The sequence below is a fragment of the Melanotaenia boesemani genome, chromosome 17 (genome assembly GCF_017639745.1).
Source record: "Melanotaenia boesemani isolate fMelBoe1 chromosome 17, fMelBoe1.pri, whole genome shotgun sequence".
Lineage (NCBI taxonomy): Eukaryota > Metazoa > Chordata > Actinopteri > Atheriniformes > Melanotaeniidae > Melanotaenia > Melanotaenia boesemani.
In genome coordinates, this window is record NC_055698.1 from 5,209,264 (window position 1) to 5,234,834 (window position 25,571).

At 43.4% G+C, this 25,571-nt stretch overlaps 1 protein-coding gene across 2 annotated transcripts in view; it reads left to right on the plus strand.

Moving 5' to 3' along the window:
* Positions 1–25,571, plus strand: part of arid1ab (AT rich interactive domain 1Ab (SWI-like)) — a 64,016-nt gene that overhangs the window by 31,728 nt on the left and 6,717 nt on the right. For both annotated transcript variants that reach the window (XM_042012011.1, XM_042012012.1), the window contains exons 3-17: positions 2,671–3,297; positions 3,483–3,590; positions 16,592–16,832; positions 17,990–18,079; positions 18,375–18,545; positions 19,060–19,366; positions 19,886–20,031; positions 20,645–20,742; positions 20,827–21,036; positions 21,120–21,324; positions 23,287–23,419; positions 24,595–24,770; positions 24,862–24,991; positions 25,084–25,203; positions 25,382–25,478. In XM_042012011.1, coding sequence (XP_041867945.1) covers positions 2,671–3,297; positions 3,483–3,590; positions 16,592–16,832; positions 17,990–18,079; positions 18,375–18,545; positions 19,060–19,366; positions 19,886–20,031; positions 20,645–20,742; positions 20,827–21,036; positions 21,120–21,324; positions 23,287–23,419; positions 24,595–24,770; positions 24,862–24,991; positions 25,084–25,203; positions 25,382–25,478 — 2,859 coding nt within the window. The remainder of the gene's footprint in view (positions 1–2,670; positions 3,298–3,482; positions 3,591–16,591; positions 16,833–17,989; positions 18,080–18,374; positions 18,546–19,059; positions 19,367–19,885; positions 20,032–20,644; positions 20,743–20,826; positions 21,037–21,119; positions 21,325–23,286; positions 23,420–24,594; positions 24,771–24,861; positions 24,992–25,083; positions 25,204–25,381; positions 25,479–25,571) is intronic.

A 25,571-nucleotide genomic window follows, 5' to 3' on the forward strand; every position in this document is an offset into this window, starting at 1 on the left:
GTTGTCTGTCCACTTCTTATAGCTCCATTTTTCAAATGATTAAAACATGGAGTTACATTTGTAGAAGTGAAATAAACATGTTTGAAGTCACACATCATCTTAAAATACAATAATACATAACAAACTCTGCAAGTGTGTCCCACCAATCAGAGTTCCTCAGCACACAGCCCTGCCCCTCTAGAGTTCCTGGGAATCTGATAGGTCCTACCCCTCTATCGTGCCCCCTTTTTTTTTTATCAGTGAAGGTTTTTTTTTTCTTTTTATCTGGGTAATGTCAGTAGAAATGTGCTAACATATTTTAAAATGCTGAGTAAATGGAAAAAAATTCCTGAGGGGGAAAATGGGCTATTGTTCCAGAAATCTTTTGGTTTGTTCAGATGCAGCTTTGTAAACCTGAGTTGTGCTGGGCCTTTCTCAAGCCACATTTGTTCTGTCTTTTTCTAATTGTACTGGAATGACGTTTAAAATGAACTTTTAACATGTTAACTGAGGCCTGGCGAGACTGAGACGTAGCGTTTTCTAACATTGGGCTGAACTTGCTGGGATGTCAACTCCTGGGAAGATTGAAAATATTCCTGAATGTTTTCCATTCTGTAAAAGGATGGAGATAACTAGTTTGAAAATGATCTTATAACCCTTTCCAGATTGATAAGCAGTTGCAAGATCATTGCTGATGTCTTTCCTCCTTGGCATTGTGTAACACACACCTGGATGCTGCAGATTAGCTGAACTTTATTTTATTACTTGGAGCTTGATTAGCTGCACCTGGCTGTTACTTGCCTCTTAATTCCTTCTGAAGCAGTAAGGATTGACTTAGTTTTCACACTGCTTCTACATTTTGGTTAATTTTTTTAAAATGTCAGTTAGGGCTGGGCGATATGACGATATATATCATCTGGACGATAGAAAATGTCTATCGTTTCATATGAGGCTCTATCGTTTACGCCACGGTTAGGTGCATTACTGCAGTATTTTACACCAAGATTCGCCTTACGACATACCCATGCACGCTGCAATACATTAACAAACATGGAGGAAGATGGTAGCAGACCCGTTTCAGAGCAGGGTAATGCATTACAAGGTGACCACCCAACCCAAACCGAGGAGCTTGTACCTAAAAGAGGGGCAACTTCTGTCGCATGGATGTGGTTTGGATATAAAAAGACCGACGTGGAACAGACAACCGTTGTTTGTAAAGTATGTCGGCTCCCGGTCCAAACAACGGACTCCAACACTACAAACTTATTTTATCACCTGCGCAAGAATCACGACAAAGAATACAGAGAGAGTCAACGAGCAAAGGCCGCAAAAGCAGCGTCGAGCGGTGGCGAAAGTGCTCATAATAAACTCCAGGCGCAGACGCTGCAACAGGCTTTTACCCGTGCATGTTGAATGTTAATGGCAGATGTTACCATGACCACCATGTCTTGCTTGGGAAAAAGGTTCTAAATAAAAGAAATATTTAGTACATAATACCTTTTATTTGTTTAGTATATCATTACACAATGCATTTCCACATTGTAATTTTATATAAACTATTCATTAATTGAAATTACAAAAAAATTCTATATCGTGATGTATATCGTTATCAGGATATAAAATGAGCTATATCGGGATATGAGATTTTGGTCATATCGCCCAGCCCTAATGTCAGTGTAATATGTCATGTCATTCATATGAGGTTTTCCCAAATTTTAAGATCTGGTGAAGATATTTTTAAGTGCAGAACAAATAGATATTATACAACAGGTGCTGATAGGTGGGTTGGTAGCATCAATGTATCTTCAGATGTACCTGCATCAAACATGACCAACAAAGGTCAATGGCAAGTCGAACAAGATCATGATTGCAGGAAAAAGCTCTTGCAGGGACAGACTTGGTGAGAGCAGTCAGTTCTTCACTGTCAGCTTTATTTTCACGCTTGAAAGCGAGAGACGGGAAAATTCAAGCTTCGTCGATGGGCACAGTGGGCAGCACCTTCTGACTGCGTCATCCAATTGAAAACTGTAAACATACAGTTTTCTAAAGCTACTTACTCATTGTTATGAATAAGCCCCTTGTTGAACTGTCTCAGACAGGCAGTGTGTCAGAACAGAGAACTGCATGCAGGGAATCCCGCCGAGCGAAGCCTTTTCTTCCACGTCCGCTGCCTGTAGTCTTGTGCCCATTGTGTGTTTTGATTATCTCACCTGCCTGGTGTCTGACCATGAACTCGATAAGTGCCCTGCAGAGAAGAAAACGGCTTCCCTGCCTTTGTCGGACTGATACAATGCAGCCACTTGATGTTGTTTTAAATGTGCCGATATTTTTTACTTCTGTCTTAGATTTTCATTGAATACTTAAGTAGCAAAGAGCCCCCCAGAACAAAAAAGAAATGTGGCTTTTGTTTCCTCACAAGGTCAGTGACTTTCTCCTTCCATGCTTGTTGAGCGTAATAAAATGAAAACACTGCATTCAAAGTCAGAGTCGTGCAGAATATGTGAATATAAAAAGGTTCCGATTGAAGTTCAAGGAGATTATTTTTTTTTGTTTTGTTTTATCTTCATGGCAGTAATTTAAAGCAAACCAAAGTCCACATTTCTGCTTTGAGTTCATTTGTATTTGTTTGTCTATTTTAATGTTTAAGAAAAATAAAGACCCAAACTGATCCTCCCCTTTTTTATTGTCTAGATGTCTGCTTATGGACAACAGGGTCCAGGAGGCTACGGACAGCAGAACCAAGGCTACTACGGTCAGCACGGTCCATCACCTCACCCCAGCCAACAGCAGCCTCCGTACCCAAGCCAGCCCCAAGGAAGTTCTGGACCTCCCTACTCTCAGCAGGGCCACCCTTCTCAACCTCCTGGCCAGCATGGGCAGCCAGGGCCCCCTTACCAACAATCCCAAGGGCCCCATGGCCCTGCTCCAGGCCAGCCTCCCTACAGTCAGCCCCAGCAGTCTCAGCCAGGACAGCCACCTTATGTCTCTCCACAGCAGCAGCAGCTACAGCAGCAGCAGCCTCCTCAAACACAGCAGCAACAGGGTCCTGGTCCCCAAAGTCAGCAGGGCCCTCAGGGCCAAGCTGGGTACCCACAACCAGCCGGACCAGGGCAGCCACCACAACAGCAAGCCCCGCAGCAGCAAGGGCCACCACAGCAACAGCAGGGAGGTCCACCTCCTCAAGCCCAGCAACCTCCAGGTCATGGCCAGCAGAGTCAGCCTTCACCTTACTCCCAAACACCCCCCTTGCAACAGCAGCAGCAACCACAACAGCAGCAGCAACAGTCACCATATCAGAGGTTCCCACCTCCATCACAGGTAAGATTCTGAAATATTGCAGCTGGGAACGCTGCAGTTACTGCAGCTACTAATCACAGCAGAGCACACTTCCTTTTTCAAGTACTGTTTTTTCTATCTGTAGCTGCTTTGCTGTTGAAATATGCCTCACTGGGACGTTTTTTGTTGAGGATCCATTCTGTTGTCTGTCTTGTTTTTGTAACCAGGAACTCTCCCAGGATTCCTTTAGCTCCCAGTCTAGTGCACCATCTTCTAACCAGCCCAACAAGAGTGGTCAAGAAGACAGCATGCAGGCACGGCCCTCCAGTCTGCCGGTGAGCCATCTTTTAAACATTTTCATCCACAGACCTCCTGCATAGTTATTTCCTTTGTATCATTTTGCATCACATAGTGCTAAATGTCCCTATGAAGCAACTTCTTAAACTTTCTATATATACTGCTAGCATGGAGTAGGGCTGCCTTGGTGAGGAATGTTAGCAAGTGGTGGCTTTCTTTCTGTCTGTCTGTCTTTCTTTCTTTCTTTCTTTCTTTTCTAACTGCTTTGTAGGGCTGGGCGATTAATCAAATTTTAATCTCAGTTGCGATCTGGGTTTTGAGCGATCATAATGAAATAATTCGAATATTTACTCTTAGTTTCCTCTTGTGCTGTTTTCAGTTGCAAATCGAGCACTGCTGGCATTGCAGCGCTCTGCTGCAGACTCCTCCCACAGCCCCAGCTGCTTTGGTTTTATTCAACTTGAGTTGCAAACACCTCAAGTTATGGGCTGGACACACGGGAGGCGACGTCGCTCCTTCTCCATCATTTTCTATGGAACTTGTGCGATGAGGTGAAAATCGCTGCCCTCCTCCAGCCAAGCGACAGGCGACATTTGTGCATGTGAAATGTTGGGTTCGTTAACGTAGATGTCCACTCGGGGGCTTGCTACATGACACAAGAAAAGAGAAAAATGTTCAATTTTTGTGAGTCGCGACTAAATAATCCACCAGCTCCCAGAGACACAGCGAGACAAAAAACTTTATAAACAAATAGAACTTTTTCTTTCTCTAATCGTGTTTAATAATCGAGATCTCAATTGCAATCAAAACAGTCGTGATTATCCTTTTTTTTTTTTTTTCATAATCGAGCAGCCCTACTGACACAAGTGACACATGACTGAGTAATGCAATTAAATTTCAACCAACTTTCTAGGAAAACATTTCTGCAAGTTGGGGACAAAATAACTCTGCCGGGAATGTTCTTAAAAATGAAGTTATTCTGACATCTCATAGTCCTCTAGCTAGGATAAAGGTGAGAAAACCCCCCTGCCCTAACACACCCCCTGTTAAAGACGTGTCTCATTGTAACACGTTGCAGTTTCCATGGCGGTGTTTATAGGTCAGACTGCAGAGCTAACCTCATTCTGGGCCTCAGGGAAGGAGAGTGAGAAATGAGATCATTAATGAGAGAGAATGAAAGTTAGAGAGCAGAGTCGGCAGAGAGGGGAGGTGGCGGGGGTGTGGGATCCAGGGAGTGTGAGCAAATAACTTCAAATGGTGTGAGTGATTGGTTGGAGTTGGAGATGCTGAGGAGGAGGGGTGGATGAGAGGCAGAGCTGTCTATACCAGTAAGGGATGCCCTCAGGATGTGTTTCCCTCCTCTTTTATTTATTTCTCTTATTTATTTATACATCTCTCTGTGGACTCAGCCATTGGCCGAACAGGCCAAGCAAGGACTACTTTTATTTATTTATTCTCCCACCCCTTTGTAGCATCTCAGGGATTCCCTGCTGGTGCTGTGTGATTGGCTGAGAGAGCCATTAATCTGGCTAAGGTGGACATAAACCAGTCCCCTTTCTCTTCCTCTTCTAATATTGATCCCTACAGAGCGCATATCACCATATCACCCATAACTCCCAACAAGCTGCATTAAAACAGCTACAGGTGTAACTGGAATTAAAGCAGTTTTTTTGCGCTTTGGCTAAGTTTTTAAAATCAGAAAAAAATTCCTTGAGTATGAAGGGCTCCCCCTGTCTCTCAGGTTTTAATCCTACCACTAATTTAAGTGTTAAACCCAGAAACCATTCACGGTACAACATGTTATATGTCCCTTGTACAGAGTATAAAAAGATACTTTTAGACCCAACAGTTCTTGGAACTTGGCAACAATAATGGGAACTTAAAGTTACCAAAAGGATATGTCTTTAAATTTTTGGCATACTTTAGACAGATAGGAGTGAAAAGAAGTTTGAATTTGATAAATTACCACTATCCTCAGTCCCTGCAGTAACTATGCAAAAAACGTGGAGGAACTTTTTATAAAATGCAGAACAGCGACAAAAACATTCACATGGTCTGTGTCCTAAAGATTGTTGGGATAATTAACATTGAATACATTTAAAGAATCTTACCAAAACTATTTTAAAGTAAGAAAAGAAACCCAGCATCTTCAGCAGCACAACATCTAAATACTGACAATAAAGCCCTGTTTCTCCAGGAGGTCCGTGCCGTACAGGAAGGGAAGGGACACATTTTTTTTGTGTTTCCACTGGCAAAAAACTGGGAAGGTTGCCACAATAGTCAATCAAAGCTGTTATAATTTTTGGGACTCTTCCTAATCTTATTGATCAGACTCTTAAAGGGTGGAGCTTGACACACTGCAATCCATTCATTGGTTGAAAGAGTGGTCACTTACCTTGTAACTTGACCATAAGAACAAATTAGGAACAACACCATGTTTAAATATACCGTGGATATTTTGTTGCTTAAAGCCATATGCCAGGAGGAAAGAACACAAACTGCTGGATGTCCAGCATTCTCCTTTGTTTCTGTGTTGGGTTCTTTTTTACAGTAATTGAATGAAGGTGTTGCTCCACTAAGACATCATGCTATTATGTAGCTGATGCATCTATCGCTATCTTGCTTATACCCCACCTATTGAGTAAGGTCATGGTTTCCTGTGGAAACACAACAGAGATCAGGGCTTACCCAAACAAACCACACCAAACAGTGCTGTCCCTAGCCGGACCTGTTGGTGGAAACAGGGCTTTAGTCATACCATAAATCCGATGGACTAAAGTAGATGAAACACAAATATAAAGGAAATGAATTCTTTCCAAATTGGTAGATTTGGCTAACTAGCATTTGGCTAGTAGCAGAACCCCTGAAACATACTCAGAAGGCGACTACAATGGATGTTTGTCTTATACCCATTTTTTTCTGTGTAGCTCTCAATACTCGCACACTGAAGGATTCTGGGTCATTTTTGATTGGTATTTCCACTGGCGCTGTTTGGTTTGCTTTAAACTAACCCTGGTCCGCTTCCATGAATGGTACGGTACATTTTGAGCAGTATGGACGCTCATTTGCACTCTGCTGTGGACCAAAGAAGTGAACTCTGGTCTGCTTGTAAACGTACGATCTTGGCGATCGTGAAAGCAGCTGTGAAGGCAAATGAACCATCCAGTTAACCAAAAAGAAGAAGTGATGCATCATAGTGTGTCATGCCAGACGGGTTGCTGCCTTTCCTGCTGCGCATACTGGACGGAGTCTTGAGAAAACCGTTTTAGGTTTGCATACCGAAGTGAAAATAAAAACTCCCAGGCTGCATCAATTTAGTGTTGTTCCATCGTTTACTTGTGGTGAGCGAGACGTTTTTGGTCCTGGTCAATCGATGAGCTGGATTTTCTTCTTCTACCTTCTTTTATTATTCTTGTTTTTTTGTAGGTGGTCGTTCTAGACAGTACTAGCCTCTGTTGCTGCGTGACGTTGTCAGGCACTTTGGTCGGCTTGTTTAAAGAGCAGTATGACACCATTCCCTACCCAATCAAACAGAGTCTCTCGGACTATCCTGGTGTCAGTGCTCCCTTATGTTTAGGGAGGTTATACGTCTAAGTACGTAGAGAAGGCATCTGTGGTGATTAAATGCTGCTTGGCCATTGGCTTGATTTGGAAGGGATCTCATCAGATGTCACCCAGTAAAAGGAGGAAGAACAAAAACTTAAGAAGGAAAGAGCACGAGTGTCTAGATTAAATACACGTTGCCTCCAGCAATGCTCGTTTCTCCATGAAGTTCAATACTATACAACCAAAACAAAGAGGGGAATAGATTACTAGTTATTTTCTATCTTTTTCTGTTATTATTTTTATTTATTTATTCTATTCATTTTTTAATCCACACATTTTTTCATGTCTTTACTTTTTGGTAAATAGAATTAATTTAATTTTACTTTTAGTCTGATTTTAAATTGACATGTTAGTGTTATTTCATTGTTATAATCATTTTTTCTGATTTAAATCCATATATAATATATAATCCGGCTGCATTTTATTATTTTAATTACATTTTTAATATTGATTTTACCTTTATTTTTATTTTCACATTTAATTAGAGTTTTTATTTTTATTCTAACTTTTGTTTGTAATGACGTTTTAAATGTTGTGTGAAATATAATCTTTATAGTACATTAGAGTTGGAGTGGTACAGCATGGGATTTTTTGGTTTTGATAGTTTTAGTTTTTAATGTTTTTTCATTTTGAGCTACATTCATTTTGTATAAAAATTCTATACAGATAAAGTTATTTATTTTTGCTGTAAATAGAAATCCTAAATTAGCCTATTTTGCAAAGCAGTGTTTCTGCTTTAGAATTCATCACGAACCTTCTGTGATTTGTAGACACAAACTTCTAATCTGCCTCAGATCCTGTGTGAATCCTGATCCAACTGCAGCTGAGTGATAAACGCCATTTAGCTACTTCAGTAGCTTTCACAGAGTCGGGCAGACATCACCTCATCCTGAGCACAGATGGATCTGTCGGAGCCAGGTGCTTTAAAAGCCAGCGTCTGTTAGGCTGCTGCTGAGGTGGGAATAAAGGTGTACAAGAGGCTGAGTGCCTGCTGGAAGCCTCTGGTAGGAGAGCAACAGTCGGCTCAAATGAAATAAAAAACAAAAAAAAAGAGGTGGAGATGGTGGAACTAGCCGAGCAGGCTCAACTGGTTCCTGGTTTGCTTTCACCCTGGCTCCAGGACACGTGTGTACAGTTTAACTGTCGACTGTTTACCATGCTGCAAGCCAGAAATTCTCCTCGTATTTTATAGTTTTGGCACATTTCAATGTACTTGCTGTCTTTTCCTGTGACCTACGAAGACTAAAGTCATTTCTAGGAAAATAAATAGTATTAAAAGGAGGGAGAGGAAAGAAAAAAGTAATTTTTGTACTCTCCAGTGACTGACTTTATTGACCTGGTTGGTAATGAATAACCATGGTTGCTGATTAAAAGGGCTCTCCAGCAATTTTACTCATGAATGATTTTGTCGTTGACAATGAGTACTTCACAGGCTGTGAAAAGAGCTGTTTAACATGTCGTGTCGATCCAGGAGGCGCTTTCAGGGCCACCAACTGCACATTTTCAAGAGATACTCTGCAGGAGATTTGTGTGTGTGTTTTTTATTTTCTTTATTTTATTCTTTAATCATTTACATATTTCTCACGGATGGGGCATAACGGTAACCTTGCAGGACCCGAAACAAAAACCCACCTCCTATATCTTCCAAAAAGAGAAGAACTACTAAACCACTATCAACTTTTTACTTTCTTTTAAAGATCTTCTTGTCACTCTTCAAGATCTTTTGTATACCCTTTCTCCTCTGAGGGGGCTAATCCCACTCAGGACCGCCCACAGCTTGTAGCGCTCGTCTTTTCTGATTCGCCTTGAAGTGCTCCACGCTCCAGAGGAAGGTCACATGTTGGTCACACAGTTGGTTTTTCTCCACTTCCTCCTGCCTTTTCTTCATCTAGAGTGGGTTTTTAGAAGACCATCCATGACAGTCATCAACTCAAGTTCTTCATCCCCCACCTTTGAATTTGTCCCTCCATCTCCACCTATCTGTGCCCCACCCTCTCATGAACCCAGTCTTTTCCTGTGTATTAAAAAAAAGAGGACCACCCACAGACCACCTACATTTAAACCTTTTCTCCTTACCCCTTAATGACCTCTAATTTTATGTGCTCTTGATCTAAAAGCAAGGAGATCTTCTAATTCTGATCAAGTCCCCCCCCCACCCACCCACCCACCCACCACCACCACACACACACACACACACACACACACACACCTTCCTGCAATCCCTGCTCAGCCCAGCTCTGCTCTCCTGCGGCAGCTAAGCTTGTTTTTGCGACATAGCTCTGGAGCAATCAGCCTGACAAGGCTGGCCCTTTTTTTTCCCCCTTCTCTTCTCCTAACCAACCCACTCATTCTCTCTCTCCACACATTTCCCAATATCCCCCCGCTTTCCTCTTTTACTTTTGTATTTTTGCTGTATTTTTTCTTTCAATGTTTAAATAAAACAACATATTAAGATCACATTCTTCTTTTCTCCTCTTGTTTCTCTTTCAGTCTAAATTCTCGTTTTCTCTTTCCATTGCCTTCCTCCTCCCTCATTCTCTCTCTCCTCTCTCAGTAAATCAGCTTTCATAACGCCATGCAGCACAGCCTTGTTTTGCGAGGCTCTGACGCTGACAGTATTCAGAGTCCGGGGCCAGTTTCCTGTTGCTATTTTGGGGCCCGTGCTTCCTGCATGGACATGTCTTATTCAGATTCCAGGGTGCCTTTCTTGCTCCCCTTCCTTCCCTCCCTCTTCTGAGCTCGTCTTGTTTTCTCTCCCCAGTTTCGCCCCTTGTCTTTCCTCTTTATGATTTTTAATTAATGTACTTGAAAAAGTTTGGTCTGTTGACCAAAGTGTTTTTTTTTCTATTTCTTTTTTGCTTCAGTCCTGACTCCTGTCTTCCTCTTGTGAGCTTGCACACTCTCCCCCTCTTTTTTTTTTTTTGCTCAGTCTCTCCCATGCCCCTCCCCTCTGCCGTTTCTGCTGGGCTGAGCTAGTTTTGCAGCACAAAGACTGTGGCTGACTGCAGCACTGTCTGTCCTCTGCTTTCTCCTGCTCCTGCTGGAAAAAGCTGCTGAGCCCGGACGGATGAAACCAGCCTCACAATGAAATTAGCTCACACTATATGAAATAACACCCCCTCCCTACCTTTTTTTTCTCCCCAGTTTAATTCACTGATAGTGTCATTGGCTTTGGTATCGCCCTCTTATTACACACATACACAACGCTTGTGTTTGTGTGAGGTGTTCAGGAGGGGAGGGGCTGGTCTGGAAGGCAGGCAGACTGACTGTAGGGGTCTGGAGCCTCCCCCTCCCTTTCGTATCCCAGCACCCCTCACCTCAGGCTGGGCAGCTGCCTGCCTCACTTGGGCATCTGTGTGCTGCCCTGGGACTCCCTGCTACTATTGTGATCTCCACAAAAGGCCCCCCAAACACACACCATCTCCCCATTATTCAGAGCAATCAGCGCCCCCCCCCCCCCCACCCACCCACCCCACCTCCCTCCTCTTCTTCAGCTACTCTGTGGTATCTACACACAGACTGCTGCACCGCTTGTGTGTTTTTTTTGTTGTTACCCCCACAGAGAAGCTCAATTAGGCAAATGTGGAGCGTTTAAAGAAGACCTCCCTGCCTATTAATGAAGATTCATAGCCGGTCTAGATTTTTGTAATGCAGAGCAGCATCAATTGGTTTGTGCTTTTTCCACATTTTGCTGCTTCACCCTCTCATCCTCAATGTTGTTATCTGTCCCACGTGGCCACTGCTGATATAGCAGCAGCGTAACGATGATCCTTTGGGAGTTGGAGCTAGCTCATCTGTGAAACTGGTAGACATCATGTGTGTATGTGGCTCTGACACACCAGGATGGATGTGCAGATATGAAATTACAGATCTATGACGTGTCATTCAAACACCAACCAGCTTTTGAGTCAGCCGCTTGCCGTTTGTAATGGCTTCGATCAGGCAAAGGGGTTACGTGTCGCACCTATGGGGGGCTTTTAGCTGTTCTTGTGGAGTCTGTATCCAGCCCATGCTGTGTGTGAAACCCTGTAATGGCTGCTGCTGCTGTTTGAGGCAGGGGCCTGCCTTGCATCTACTCCTTTCTCCAGTTCCTCCCTCATAGTGTGATGGGAGTGCCCCCTTATGGTTGTGCTCAGCCCTGCAAACCTCCAGCATGGATTGGAGCCTATGAGAGGTCCACCACAGGGCTTTGGGTGGACCTGAGCAGGTTTCCTGTCTGTTTACCTTTTCAGCATCTGGATGTGTCCTGCTGCGAGGATGGTAAAGTGCCATGAAATCAGTATAGGTGGTTTAATCGACCAGATAAGCTGAATTCAGAAACAGTTGGGTCATGGATTGGTGGTAAGGCGCCTCTGGACCAAAACAGAAAGAAATTTTTATTTGATGTTATGCTTAAATAGCAAGAGACATTTCCCACAATCCCACTCGGATACCAGAAGCCCACTTCGTTCTGGATGGGTGGCAGATAAACATAAAAATAAAACGTAAAGCTTTCACCATCTTAGTGTGTGTTTGTGTGTGTGGTAGTCATCCCAGCCTGCTCAGCAGAAGGCCCAGAGGCTGAGTGTGTAATTAAAGTGGTGGCAGCGGAGGAGGAGGAGGAGAAAGACGGCTTTGGTGTGTCTGCATTTCCTGTAACAATGACAGGCTGCTTCTTTTGTAGTAGCTGACTGCACCATGACCCTGGCAGGCATGGAGGGAGGGCGCCCAGAGACGGGGGGGCGGGGGGGTTATAGGACTGTGTTGGCTCTAATGTGTCAACCATGTGGATCACAGTAACCATGGCAGCCCTGAAGATGCAGCCATTTTTTTTGTTTTGTTTTTTTTTTTTTTTGTTTTTTTTTTTCTCTCCTCCCCTACTTGAGCACGTTTCTACTCTGGAGTGAGTTCTTCTTCATTTTCTTCATGTATATTTTGTTTTGCATCTGGATGCCTGAGAACAAGGAAGCCTGGCAGCCAAGCGGTGGGTGAAAGACTGGGTCAGGGAAAGTGTGTGACTAAGAGATGAACTCTGCCCCATCCCCTCCTCCTCTTCTTCCTTCTCTTCCAGCAGCAGTAACACCGATCTAGTTACACTACTGGCCAGCGTCACACATTCCAGATATGTTTCATTATCTCATGGCCACTGTGCAGCCTCTCTTCTCCCACTTCCAGCTTCTCATAACCTTCTAAAGGAAAAAAAAGAAAAGGAGAGGCAGGCTAATGGCTCTGGTCAGGCTTGATTGATTCAGTGAAGTAATCTGCAAATGGAATACATTAGGATGGCAAATAGCAGAGCAGATGACTCGGAAAGACACTACGGATACACTTGGAGAGAGTGGAGAATATGGGAACAGTGGAATTTCTTTTACATTCACCTACAGCAAGCACTTTAGGGATTTTATTATAAAGAAATGGAGCATTTTTAAATAAATTTTTCACATCTAAAATGTGTATTTTGTCTCTCGTGGTGCTTTAGATATCAAAAAGACTGATCAGTTCTCAGCCCTGAAGTTCCATGTTAGGCAGTGCTGGGAAAAGCACAAAATGGCTGCCTTAGACGAAGTGCAGCTCTCTGCTTCTCTCCAGTCATGCACCCTTTTTTCTCCTGCCTGTTTAAAAAAACTGGAAAAAATCCTGTCTTTCCTCTTCATTTTCATGTAATCAGTTGCTGTATTTGTCACAGATGATGCTGTGACCCTTTTCTGAGCCTGTTATTACCCAACAACGCTGCCAAAACACACTATACTCAAACTTAACCACACCAACGCCCCTCGACTCCTCCCCTCCTGCCTGATCCACGTCCTCCTCATCATTTTTGCCTTCTAATAATGAGTGTGTTGAATAGCAGAGCCTCAGCAGCATCAGTATCACCAACTGCCAACGCTCCTCACCCCATCACCCCTCCCCCCTCCTTTTTCTCCTCCTCCTCCTCTCGCTGTCCGGCTTGTGCAGTCAGCAGAACAGGCTGGTGCTGTGCAGCATCGAGCCGGGAAAATCAATGACTGCAGAGTGGGAGTAGGTAGGAGCTTCTGTGCAATGCTTCTGCCTACCCAGGCTGAGGAATCAGAGCTCTTAGTTGTCAGATATTTGCAGAATGTCAAGGAGCTTGACTTAAATGCTGCACATGCCGCTGAAGCAAAGTATTTGTTAGAAATGCTTGTATGAATAATTTTTAGTTGAACAATTTTGTTGTGTTTAGAAAAAAATATTTTTTAGTAGTTAAATTTAATTTCACTGCGGGCTACCTTATAGCATTCCCACCAGCAGCTTTTCTCATTTGTTAGCGTTTATTTACTCTAAATCCAGTTCCTTTCTCCAGTCCCTTCGTGACTCCATCGCTTTCAAATTCACATTGAAATCTTTTTAAGGAGGTGGTGGGAATGTGGCTTCTGCAGATTTTGTTGCAACACCACCAGAAACTGACACGTAAACTGATGTGTCGCAGAATGCAATAAAACACCAGGTGACAGGTGAAACTGTGTGTCAAAGTAATGGACATGGCATGAGCTCCCTTCCATAATATTGCATTCACAGAGGTTCTTCTTTTGTATAAGTGCATTTACACTTTGGACCAACACGTCAGTCAGATGTTGAGTTAATAAAACTGTGGTGGATGGAAGAGACAGAAAAGATCATCCATAAAGAGGTTTACAATCTAAAAGTCTTCTAAAAATCACACTTTTAACCTTGCTAACACAAAGATGTTTATATTGAAAAGTGAGACATCTTCAGACATGTTTACGCACAAATATGATCAATTAGATGAGGTGTCTCTGGGGACTGGTTGTGCCTGGGATCCGACACTAAGAATCAGAACATAGCAGATGAAGAGGTGGTCGTGGTGGCGAGCAACCAACCCAGACCAAGCCCTGTGTCAGATGACCGGTCTTATGATCTCTGCTTAAGAGGTGGAGTGATGCTGGTTGGGGGCGTGAAATCAGCTGACGACAAAGGATCCCACCACGGTTGTTTGAGCAAAGAATGTCCTGCTGTTTGATCTCTGCTCTCTGTTCCACAGCATTAAGATCACAGCATGGCTCTGCCTTGTTCTGACCTGTTTTTGGATTTGTGAACATTAAGTTGGATATCAGGCAGCAGAGCACTTTTGCATACAACCCCCCCCCACAACCCACACACTCAACATGCTTTTGGAGCTACCACATCCTCTGTGCAGGTCAGAAAGACCCTGGGTTTGTGCGCTCACAGAGGCGAGAGAGGGCAGAATCAACAGGGTGAATTAGAGCTGCAGTTTGGGGGGGGAGGGAGGGAGGAAGGGTGGATTCTGAATCAGCGTTCTCCTCCTGTCACTCCCTCTGGGGTTCCTCCATCAGGTCACATCCCAAAAATAGCAACGGGCACTGTTTCAAGTGCAAAACCGCCGGCTTCGGGGCTGCAGCCAGCTTGTGTGTGTGTGAGATTTCCATGGGAATAGTTGGCCACCTTCCAGTGTGTGTTTTTTTTTTTTTTTCCTCCTTTTTTTCCCCTTCACCTCATCCCTCCTACCACCCCCTCCTTCCATGTAACTGGCAGATGAGTTTGCATTTCTGAGTGAGCACATGTGCTCCACGTGATCGGCCAATGTGTAAACATTCACCTTCCCACAAACATAATCATCAGCCGACAGCCTTCCCCACCTTCCTGCCTGTCTTTGTGCTTCAGCCAGCGAGGCTCAATAACAACACCACATGGCACCAGAACCCATGCCCAGCACCAATTATTCCTACTGCCTCCTGAGATGACTCGCTTCAAATGTTTTCCTCCCCACTTTCTCTTTGCAAGTCACACAAACAGACTTCTCCTTGCCAGCATGGATCATTATCCACATTTTGGGAGTGATGGGGAGTATTTTTAAAAGGTGGGAAAAGGATCATCGATCTCACTAGTTGACTAGCTGGGTTCTTATTTACTAGATTTGAAATGATTTATTCTTGCTTTCTCTTCCCTTTTGCAGTCTTTACTTGGACTAATTACATTTCTGCACACGGGCAAATTCGTTTTTGATATCCTGTTAGTCCCACATTTCATTAGAGGCAAAAGGTTGCAGAAAGTTCATTTTTTGCTCATTCTTTTTAACTTCAAGGCATTTGTTCTTGCAACTTAATTCCTGTTGAATTGTGCAGATTTACTCTTATAAGTGATGCATAAAGTAAAATGAGCGTTAGCATTGCTGTTTTGTGGATTTGTTGTTAGTGAATCAGCAAGAACATTTCTTGCTTCAGTCAGTGTTTATCCTGATGCCCAAAGAAGAAAAAAAGCATTATTAGTAACACTTAACGCTACCGGCTCGTTCATTTAGTTTATCAGAACAAAACAATATGAACATTTAAATGCATGAAGGGTTTGTATTTCGGAAGTAAGTCTCCATCTACAATCTTTTAAATTCTGACATTTGTTTTTTTTTTTTTTTTTGTACTATTGAGGTGTTTTTAATGAAAGATGTTCCGTGTTTTGCATTTCCTTGTGAGAAATGCTTGTGTTGTGGGATTATTGGCATTCCTATCAGGAAGTTAGAAGTTTATCAAGCATTTTGTGTATAATTTCACGCACCATGATACGCACCATAAGATACGTTTTTTTATATATATATATATTTCTGACAGTATTAGGACAGCCTGGGAAAGGAAATGAGTCACTTTTTGTTTGATTTTGACGATTCACCCATTTCAGTTTTTAGCTTTTATCTGTTGAATATACAAAAAAACAGATTAATTCAAAGTAATTATTTTTGCATATCAGCTGTAGTGATGGGTGTGGAGCGAGCAAAGAAACGCCGCCTCTAAACTTTCACACCGGCTTGTTTTACTAAATGTCCAGAGGCCGATCTTTGGGGTCTGTTATTTGTTTGGAGAAATTAAGAATGATTGTTTGGGTCCATCGTCACAGCGTTCGGTCCTCGGACTGTCGCTCTGTTTTTGTATTTTGTTTCTTGTTGTCCTGTCCTTTTTGTCCTTTTATTGATATCCTGGGTTTCTTGATACACTTAAGTAGATGAATAGAATGACTAAGAAATATTAGTTTTTCAAGAAAGGACTTGGGGGAATATTCCTCCTTATTTCAGATTTAGTATCGGATTTTTGTTGTTTTAATAAAAAAAAAAAAAAAAAAGTAAGGAACCTTTTCTGACACCTTTCCTGTCTGCTTTCAAACACAGGTTATTAGTGTCCAAAAATCCTATGAAAAATATCCAGTATGTGTCGATAAATGAAACTTAAAAGAGTCCATGTCTGTATTTATTTAGCTGTTAGTGCAGAATTGAGCTTAAACAAATGATATAATTTGGTTGCCTCTTTTTTTCTAAGATGTATTTGTTGAATAAGTAATTAATGCCTTAAAGTTTGTTTTTCTTTTTCTGGTTGTTTTGTTGATTTTTATGATTAAAATCAATTTGAAACTATTAACATAACTTCAAAACTTAGATTTTCTCATAATAAAGGGGATGTTGTTGTTTCAGGATCTCTCTGGCTCCATTGACGACCTGCCCACTGGCACCGAGGCGGCCCTGAGCCCGGGCGTCAGCACCTCAGGGGTGTCCAGCAGTCAGGGCGAGCAGAGTAACCCGGCCCAGTCGCCCTTCTCTCCACACACCCCGCCCCACCTACCAGGCATACGTGGGCCCTCACCCTCACCCGTAGGATCCCCTGCAAGCATCACCCCTTCTCGTACCGGCCCGCTGTCCCCCGCTGCTGTGCCAGGTACAGGCGGAGGACTGCTGACCGCATGACCCGAGACCTGTCAGGATTTTTTTTCCTTATATACAATTTAACATGTTAATTATGATTAATTAATTACAAAAGAAATTAACGCATTTAATCGGAGTTTCTGTTCCAAACAAACCAGAATGTTTTGTCAGGTACACAGATTAAACTGAGACGTCAGATCTTGGCTTAATCAGTGTTGTTAGTTTAACTACTTTGGTTCTTTATTTATCGAGTTTTCAGACCCATGTAGTGACTTTATTTCAAATAAGCAACTGACATCAAATCGAGCGACTTTTTCTGGTTATTGGAGACTTTTGGAAACTGACGTGAAAGCCCGTTTAGTTCTTCTGAACGAGCAGCGCTTCCATTAGCGCTAACAGCTGCAGTCAGAGCAGGAGACGTTCACCTCTGCTCCACCACCAGACTGAAAATGAAACGTGCAATGCTGGCTGATCCCGCCCTGGCTTACCGTCAGATATTTATGCCTACTAATGAAGAGTGGACGAAAATATTTACAAAGTTAAAAGTACTGTAGCATGTTGTAGAATAGCTGGAGCTGCTAGGTAAAGTACTTAAACTGACGCTTTAACTTTAGCTCTGTTAAATTTGGGCCAAGTATTTTATTTTTTCTACTGTTTGGAATTGAAATGCAATTAATTGCTTTTTCCAGACTTTGCTAGAGCTTGAGTTTACACAGTATAAATGTTGGTTTCTATTATTTGATTCAATCATCCACTAACATCCATTTAAATCTATTACTGTTTTTTAGTAATTAAATTATCTTAATATTTTATGACCTGTCAAGAACGTCTGAATATTATAGAAAAAAATGACATGATGATAACAGAAAGCACTATTTGTTTGTTTAGCTACTCAGCTAGCTACAGCAGTTATATTTTTCAAACATATCAGTATACTATACCCAACCAAAGCGTTATATCAGTCCATTTTGAGCTGCTATGCTTTCTGATACAGTCAGTTAAACAAACTGGAGAGACTGATTTATAAACAATGGCTACAATACCACCAGCAGCTTTTTGTTTGCTTCTGTTTGCTTGGTTGTGATTATTTCATGATAAGTTTTGCAAGAATAAACAGATTTCCGGACCGTTCCCAGCTCTCTGACCCACTGCATCATCACTGTCCTACAGGTAATCAGATGCCGCCCCGACCGCCCAGCGTCCAGTCCGACAGTCTCATGCATTCTTCCATGAACCAGTCAGCGATGGGCCAGGACAGGGGTGAGTGCAAACCTATCCAATGGTTCAAAACTCACAGAACATCATCAGTCGCCAGCAGGGCCAAAACATGGGCTTCATCCCCTGCAGCTCTTCGGTGTTAGTGTTTGCATTCGTATGCGTTCCTCCCACAGTAAACACTCCCCCAGGCTGTGCCTTTAAATGTGTGTGTTTGTGTGTGTATGTGTGTGTGTGGTCTGCTCACCAGGTCAAATGAGGGTAATGGCAGAGAGACGCATTTTTCTGCCCTAGTGAGTCTCTTCTGTTTGACTGGCTGTTTTTTCCCGATCTCCTACAGTGTACATGCGCAACCCTCAGATGCCTCCATACGGGTCCCCTGGACAACCTGGCTCTGCCTTATCCCCACGCCAGTCTTCAGGAGGCCAGATGCATGCTGGGATGGGACCTTATCCCCAGAACAATGCCATGGGAAACTATGGCCCTCAGGGGGGCCAGTATGGCCCACAAGGTAAGGCTTTCATTCAGTTGCATTGCTGTAAAGAACACTTTATGCTTTAAAAACTAGTAGAGGAATGATGAGAATGCAAGAACCCCCCCTCCCAACACTAAAAATATGAATGAGTTAGCAGCTGTCATCCTATGACTGTCATCGGTTCTCAGACAGACCAGACTTAAGAAAAAAAAAAGCTTTGAAATTTCCTCTCACTTCATATTTTTTATGAAATCACTTCACTTTGAAGTCTCAGACGTTTTCTCTGGACTTTGAAGAAGTTCTGCTATGAGTCATAGCATTGAACAGCGGGGGCCAGCTAAAGCCCACTTCATCAGGCTGCTTGTCAGAACAGGCGGCGCTGAGGTAAATTTAGAGCCGGGCTGGTAAAATACTCATAGGGGAGACGTAAATGGAAGTTTTCTCTGTTTTAAGACTTGAAACACGGTTGGAAGCCATGGAATAGAGAGTTGTGGGAGGGGTCATGAAATTGTCTTAATGGAGTCTAAATGTTGATCTGTAACACTTCCAGGTTATCCCAGGCAGCCGGGGTACACAGGGATGCCCAATGCCAACTACCCCAGTGGCCCTGGCATGGGCAGCTCCATGAACCCCATTCCTGTTCCTGGTCAGGGCAGCGGGGGTCCGTATGGAAACATGCCGCCTGGTAGGGTCGGTCCTGGACAGATGGGTGCTCGACCCTATGGGCCTGGGATGGGCTCTAATATGGGCAGCATGCCTTCTCAGGTGGGTTCTGGTATGTGCCCACCTCCCAGCATGAACAGGAAGGACGGCGGCCCCACCATGCATCATGGACCTTCAAACTCCATACATAACAGGTGGGTCCTTACAGCCCTCAATGACGCATAAGAAGGGGGGGCATTTGAGAACAACTCCTGAGCTTGGAGAGTTTTTCCTCGTCTATTTTGTTGAGCATGTGTGCTCCCTGCTATTGCAACAATAATAAATCATCGGCCCTTCCCACGTGCAAGCCGGTCTGTTATGCGGTTTGGTGCTCGAGTGTTCTTCAGAGCCGATGGCAGCAGACCAAATGCTTATTAATGGGAAAAAAATTAAGAGACTGAGAGAAGAGACTATGTTCTCCTAAGTAGCCAGGGAAAACACAATTACCCCAACACAAACACAATTACCCCAAGCATGGATGCTCAGCCTACAGAGCAGCCGTCGTGACCATGACGGTTGCTGTAATCGCATGATGTAAATTGATCAAACAAGCTGAAGCCTTTGAAGGCAGCACAGATTTGTTCCATCATCAGTAAAAATGACACTGAAATGTGTTTTTATGGAGTAAATATATGTTGTAAGTTTTCCCTCTAAAAAGTTGTTCTCTTCTTCAGGCCACCGGGTTACCCTAACATGTCCCAGGGCATGATAGGAGCAGGCTCTCCGTATGGCCCAGGCATGAACAGCATGCATGGAGTGATGAACCAGGGAGGACCAGGGCCTTATCCCATGGGTGCGAACATGGCCAACAACACTACCGGTGAGTTAAATACTGCTGACCTAATCAGGCCTGAAAGATGAGTCCAAAGACAGTTTTCAGTAGTTTCAGTAGAGTGAAAACTGAGTTTTAAACCATCTTGTTTTATTCTATGAAGTCTAGAAGCGGCTGCTTGAGGCAAAGCCGTGCAGCAGGAGAAGAGGCCTGGCTGTGATTTCTAAATAGTTGTACAATTCAGTTTATGACATGTAGTTTTATAAACCGAGGTTGCGAGGCAGAGCTGAGAGCTGGTATGGAGATGCTAACGCCATCTGCACTGAAGCCTCGAGCCTAAAGCACCATTTAGAAATATATATATTAAAATAAATCACATTTTATTTAGTTTATTTAATTAGATTTTTAAATTATTTATAATGTATTTATTTTATAATTGCTGCATTTTATCTATCAATTTTTTTCTCATCTGATTTTAAATCCCCCCTTTTTTTCTGCAAGGTTTTAGTTTTTTAAACTGTAGGTGGTTGCAGTTTAGTTATAAAAATAAATTAAACCAAGAGATACTAGGATACTGTACTAGAAACGTTGGAGCTTCAAGGTCAAAAAGTAAAAATATTCCTTTTATAGACATAATCTTTTTATTGTTCCATGTATGCAGGAATGGCTCCTGGTTCTGAGTTCGGCATGGACAAAATTAACCCTGCTCAAAAGATGAACAACAAAGTTGACGGGACTCCCAAACCGGAATCCAAAAAGGTAAGAAATGAATAAAAATGTGTCCAGAAGCTAACCTTGGTGTATCTCATCAGGTCTTAGTTTCGGTTTACTTCTGTCCCACAGAAGTCAAGCTCATCCACCATCACCAATGAGAAGATCACTCGACTATACGAGCTCGGCCCAGAGCCAGAGAGGAAGATGTGGGTGGACCGATACCTGGCCTTTGCCGAGGAGAAGGCCATGGGCATGAACAATCTTCCCGCCGTGGGCCGCAAGCCTCTTGACCTATTCAGGCTCTACATATCCGTCAAAGAGATTGGCGGCCTCACGCAGGTACGGCCTCAGTTTTACCTGAATTTAACCTGACTGTTTTGCGTTCAGCTTTTTGAGCCTCTGTCCTCTCTCTCATCTTTCAGGTCAACAAGAACAAGAAGTGGCGGGAGCTGGCCACGAACCTGAATGTGGGCACATCGAGCAGCGCCGCCAGCTCGCTCAAGAAGCAGTACATCCAGTGTCTGTACGCCTTCGAGTGCAAGATAGAGCGCGGCGAGGACCCACCGCCAGACTTCTTCAACACTGACACCAAAAAGAACCAGCCCAAGATCCAGCCTCCGAGCCCAGGTGAGCACCACCGTCTGCTGTGGAGGCAGCGACATGTGAAGTCATCCACCTGCTGTCTGGTTCCTCCATTTCTGACTGGTGTGACCTCAAACGGCTGATTTTGTGGGAGCTTTTTAAGAAGATGCAAAAAAGAGTTGTGTGGTTTTTGTGTTTTTTACTTACAAAATCACCTGATATTTATTTAAAATGTCGTTTTTTTATATTGTGTATTGAAATAAGCTCATTGGGAGGGTGTTTCACCATGCAGCAGGGCACTCTTAAAGCTGCGGCTTGTCTCCGGTAGAACAATGTCAGTCGACAACTTCTGTATATGAGGCAGGCGCTCAACCATACGAGTTAAACACCTCCCCAAACGTGTCATATACGGTGCTTCTCAGCAATTTTAGACAGCAGGCGCGACACATTTCTCTCACACATCTGCACATTAATCCTCAGGGGTCTGAGACTTTTTTGGTTGTCAGATACTTTTGTCTTTATTTACTACAAAATGACAAATAATGACAAATGACAAATGTATAGAAAGAAACTAAATGCCGCATCATCCCAGTCTCACTTTCATATTCGGAGACAGTAAATATTTTTATGCTTTCAAAGTTAACAGTACACAGATTTTGTGAGAGTTGGATTAATTTAATTCATTTTGGAGTGTAAATTCCTGGATGGCCTGATGAGTTATAAGCTATTATTTGTCCTCCATAAATCATCACTGTTGGGTGTTTATTAGAGGAAATGATGTGGGGGTGAAAGTGCACAGAAATACACAACATCCTCTGGATTTCCTTAACTTTGATGTTCGTGGTGAACATTTTAGTGAGCTCTGAATGTTGAGTTAAAGTCAGTGTAGAAACTGGCAGTCAGTCAGGAGGATTAGCAGGAAGGGGAGGGGTCGTCTCAGGACCACTTGGAAGCTATTTGTTTTGGAGGGCGTTGCGTCGTCGCTGCCAGGGGCAACAACACTAGGAGCAACCGCGTGCTGCTCCAGTCTGGCCAAGACCCAGGCTTCATACTGGGAGGGGGGGCACTGAGTCAGAGCCGGGAGGAAGAGCAAGAGGATGAGGAGTGGAGGGCAAGAGAAGCGTAGGGTATGAGGTGATTTGGCGAAAGTGGCGCTCCGTCACTGGCTTGTCGTCGCTCCCCGGTGCCTGGCCCAGGGCTACAGCAGCAAAGCAACACTCCCAGGAGATTAGTGCTGAGCCAGAAATGATGAATGAGAGAAGAGTGTGTGTTAGCGTGTAAAAGTCACACGATTCCCTTTCAGACTCAGTTTCTGCCATGCTACTTTTTTTTTAATGTCCTGACGAGATCCTCCCCTCCCCTTTCCTCCCTTCATCTTTAGTGGAGGGAAATCCCTGCCTAGAGGGAGGAGGAGGAGGAGGGGAGGCTGAGCCAGTTAACGTGTGTTTATGTGTGTGAACCGGAGAGGGAGATGTGAAAAAATGTGAATAAATGTGACCTGCCAATGACCCCATGTTGTGTGTGTGTGTGGTGGTTTAATGAATGGGAACCTGTGACTCATCAGACTGCCGTGTGAATAGTGAGAAGTCCTGAGCTCAAGTTAAGGATGAGCACTGCCTTGTCACACACAAACAAACCATCAGTCACTTTCACACACACAGGATCAGCTGGCTGCCTCCCGTCTCCACAGGCCTGTTATCGGTCAGAGTCGGGAGGAGGTGGGGTTTAAAGATCCTCAAAGACCAATTGGAAGTCAGGATGGAGGATCCAGCACGCTGCGGCGAGCTAAACGAATCAACAGTTTCCCCGGTTGCGCTCTCTTTGCAGCGCTCCAGAATGTCTTGATGGGATTTTTAGGACTGCCCCCCCACCCCCACCCCCCAGCAGTTTTAGACTATTGTGCCCCTCTGTCAACCTTCAGACCTGAGAAAAAAATCCCTGCCTTTCACAAACCAGAGAATTTCACGTTCAGTACAGCGCTCACCATTTTCCATCTTTGTTTTGCAGCTGGTTCTGGATCCCTCCAAGGACCCCAGACTCCCCAGTCCACCAGTAGCTCAATGGCAGAAGGGGGAGACCTGAAGCCCCCAACCCCAGCCTCCACCCCTCACACGCAAATGCCTCCGATGCCTGGTGTCAGGTACAGCACTGAAGATGTCATGTTTCTGTCAGCAGTCATCACGGTAACATTAAACGTGAACCTTGGGGGGGAAACTGAATCATCACAGCGACATGAAGGCGACACTGGAAAGATGAAATGTTCAGTCACTGTAGATTTACGTGTGGGAAAATCCACGACTGTGCCTCATGTGGCTACCCTAACATCTTCTATGACTCTTAGATTTTGGATCTAAATGTTTAATTCATTGAAGATAGACGTCAAAACCTCCCAATTTGCTTTGCTTTGGCTGATTTGTGTACAACAATTAAACAGAATTAAGTTTTAAGGTGTCTACATATGTTAATGCCAGGTTGTAGAAGGGCATAAATCAGAATGTATGTTGTGGAAAAGATTAAAGTTTTCTTAATTAAATCTCAGTTTAACAAAGTAAACCTAGAAAGTTTTCAAGTCCTTATTCATAACGAAGACATCAGTTCAGTGACTGAAGAATATCTTGGGTTTATCCTCAACCCAAATTTAATCACAATATAAGGAATATTTAAAAAATATAAATAAAATTACATACCAAATCAGGCCACCCTTTTGTACATGCTTCCATATTTTAAACTGGCTGACTTTTCAAAGCAGCCGCTTTTACAGTAAAACACGTAGATTCATTACACAACCAAGCTAAAAAAATAATGGATGCAAAACCAATACGGTCTCATCACTGCCATGTACTAAAAAAATATAAGGTTCTATGTTTCAAAAGCTTTCCAATGTGTCAACAAATTGGCACCAAAGCCACTTTGTGGATTCATCTGACGACAGGCAGCAGGTCACCAGGAATTCTGTCAGTAATAACTGGAAAATCTTCCACTGCAGAATCCTGTTTTTCCATGAAAGATAATCATATCTGGAAAACAAGAACGCACCCACTTAGGAAACACATTGTCAGCAAGGTCGTCTGAGTGTCTGTGCATCTGTTTTCAGATTATATCAAGTAGATAGGAATTAGGTTAATATTGTTTGTTTGTACTTTGTCTATTCTGTTTTATGTCAGTGTTGTTTATACTCTAAACTTTTTTCTTCCTTTTTAAAGCCCAACAAGTTGCTTAATAAATTATACTCTTTATCCAAGACATCAGGTGGTCTTTATGTCTGCTATGTTTCTTTGCATTGTCCCTAATATACAAATACCTTGTGATCCACAGGAGTAGCGTTAATCTGCAGGACCCCTTCGCTGATGGCGGAGACCCAGCATTTTCCAGAAAGAACGCCATGACTCCCAACTCTCAGGGCTACCAGCCTGGGATGGGCGGTCCAGAGATGATGAGTCGAATGGGCCCTTTTGAATCCAACAAGGACCCCTTTGGAGGCATGAGAAAAGGTGGGAGTTGCTTTTGCCACCAAATCAGGAACTCGATATCTGTTAGAGCTGACACTAATGGTGTTCTGGTCTGTTTTGTTGTTCTCTAAAGCTGGAGAACAGTTCATGCCTCCCGGCCCCAACAGTGCAATCGGGGAGCAGTATAACCGAGGCCCACCAGGCCCAATGGGCAACATGCCGATGGGCCAGAGACAACAGTACCCGTACGGGTATGACCGAAGGTAAGCCAGCTAGATTTTGTTCAAGATATAAGATGATCAGACCTGCTCGGATGTTTAAGTTAACACAGCTGTTAAATGGTGTTTGTCAACAGACAGGAACCAGGAATGGGCCCTGATGGCAACATGGGGCCCGGAGCACCTCAGCCCAACATGATGCCTTCTGGTGCTGACACAGGGATGTACTCTCCTAGCCGTCCTCCACCACAGCAACGGTTGGTCTCATTCAGAGCAGAAAGGCCTGTTTTATGGATAAATTGATTAAATGTTGATGCTCCTGAAGGCATTTTTTTCCTCTATCATGATATGATTGCTGGATTATCTCTGTCAGAGCTTCATGAGAGCATGGTGTGTACATTTGTTAAAGAGACAAACGTTTGTTGTTGTTTTCAGACATGATTCCTTTACAAATCAATACTCTGGACAAGGAGCTCCCCCTGGTGGTCCATACTCGAATCAGCAGCCTGGAATGTACCCACAGCAGCAACCCGTAAGGACATTTTGTTCAACGGTTCTAGTACTCATGCTGTGTTGTTAAATCAGTCTTTTTAAAATCTAATTTATCACATTTAGGTTTTCTGAT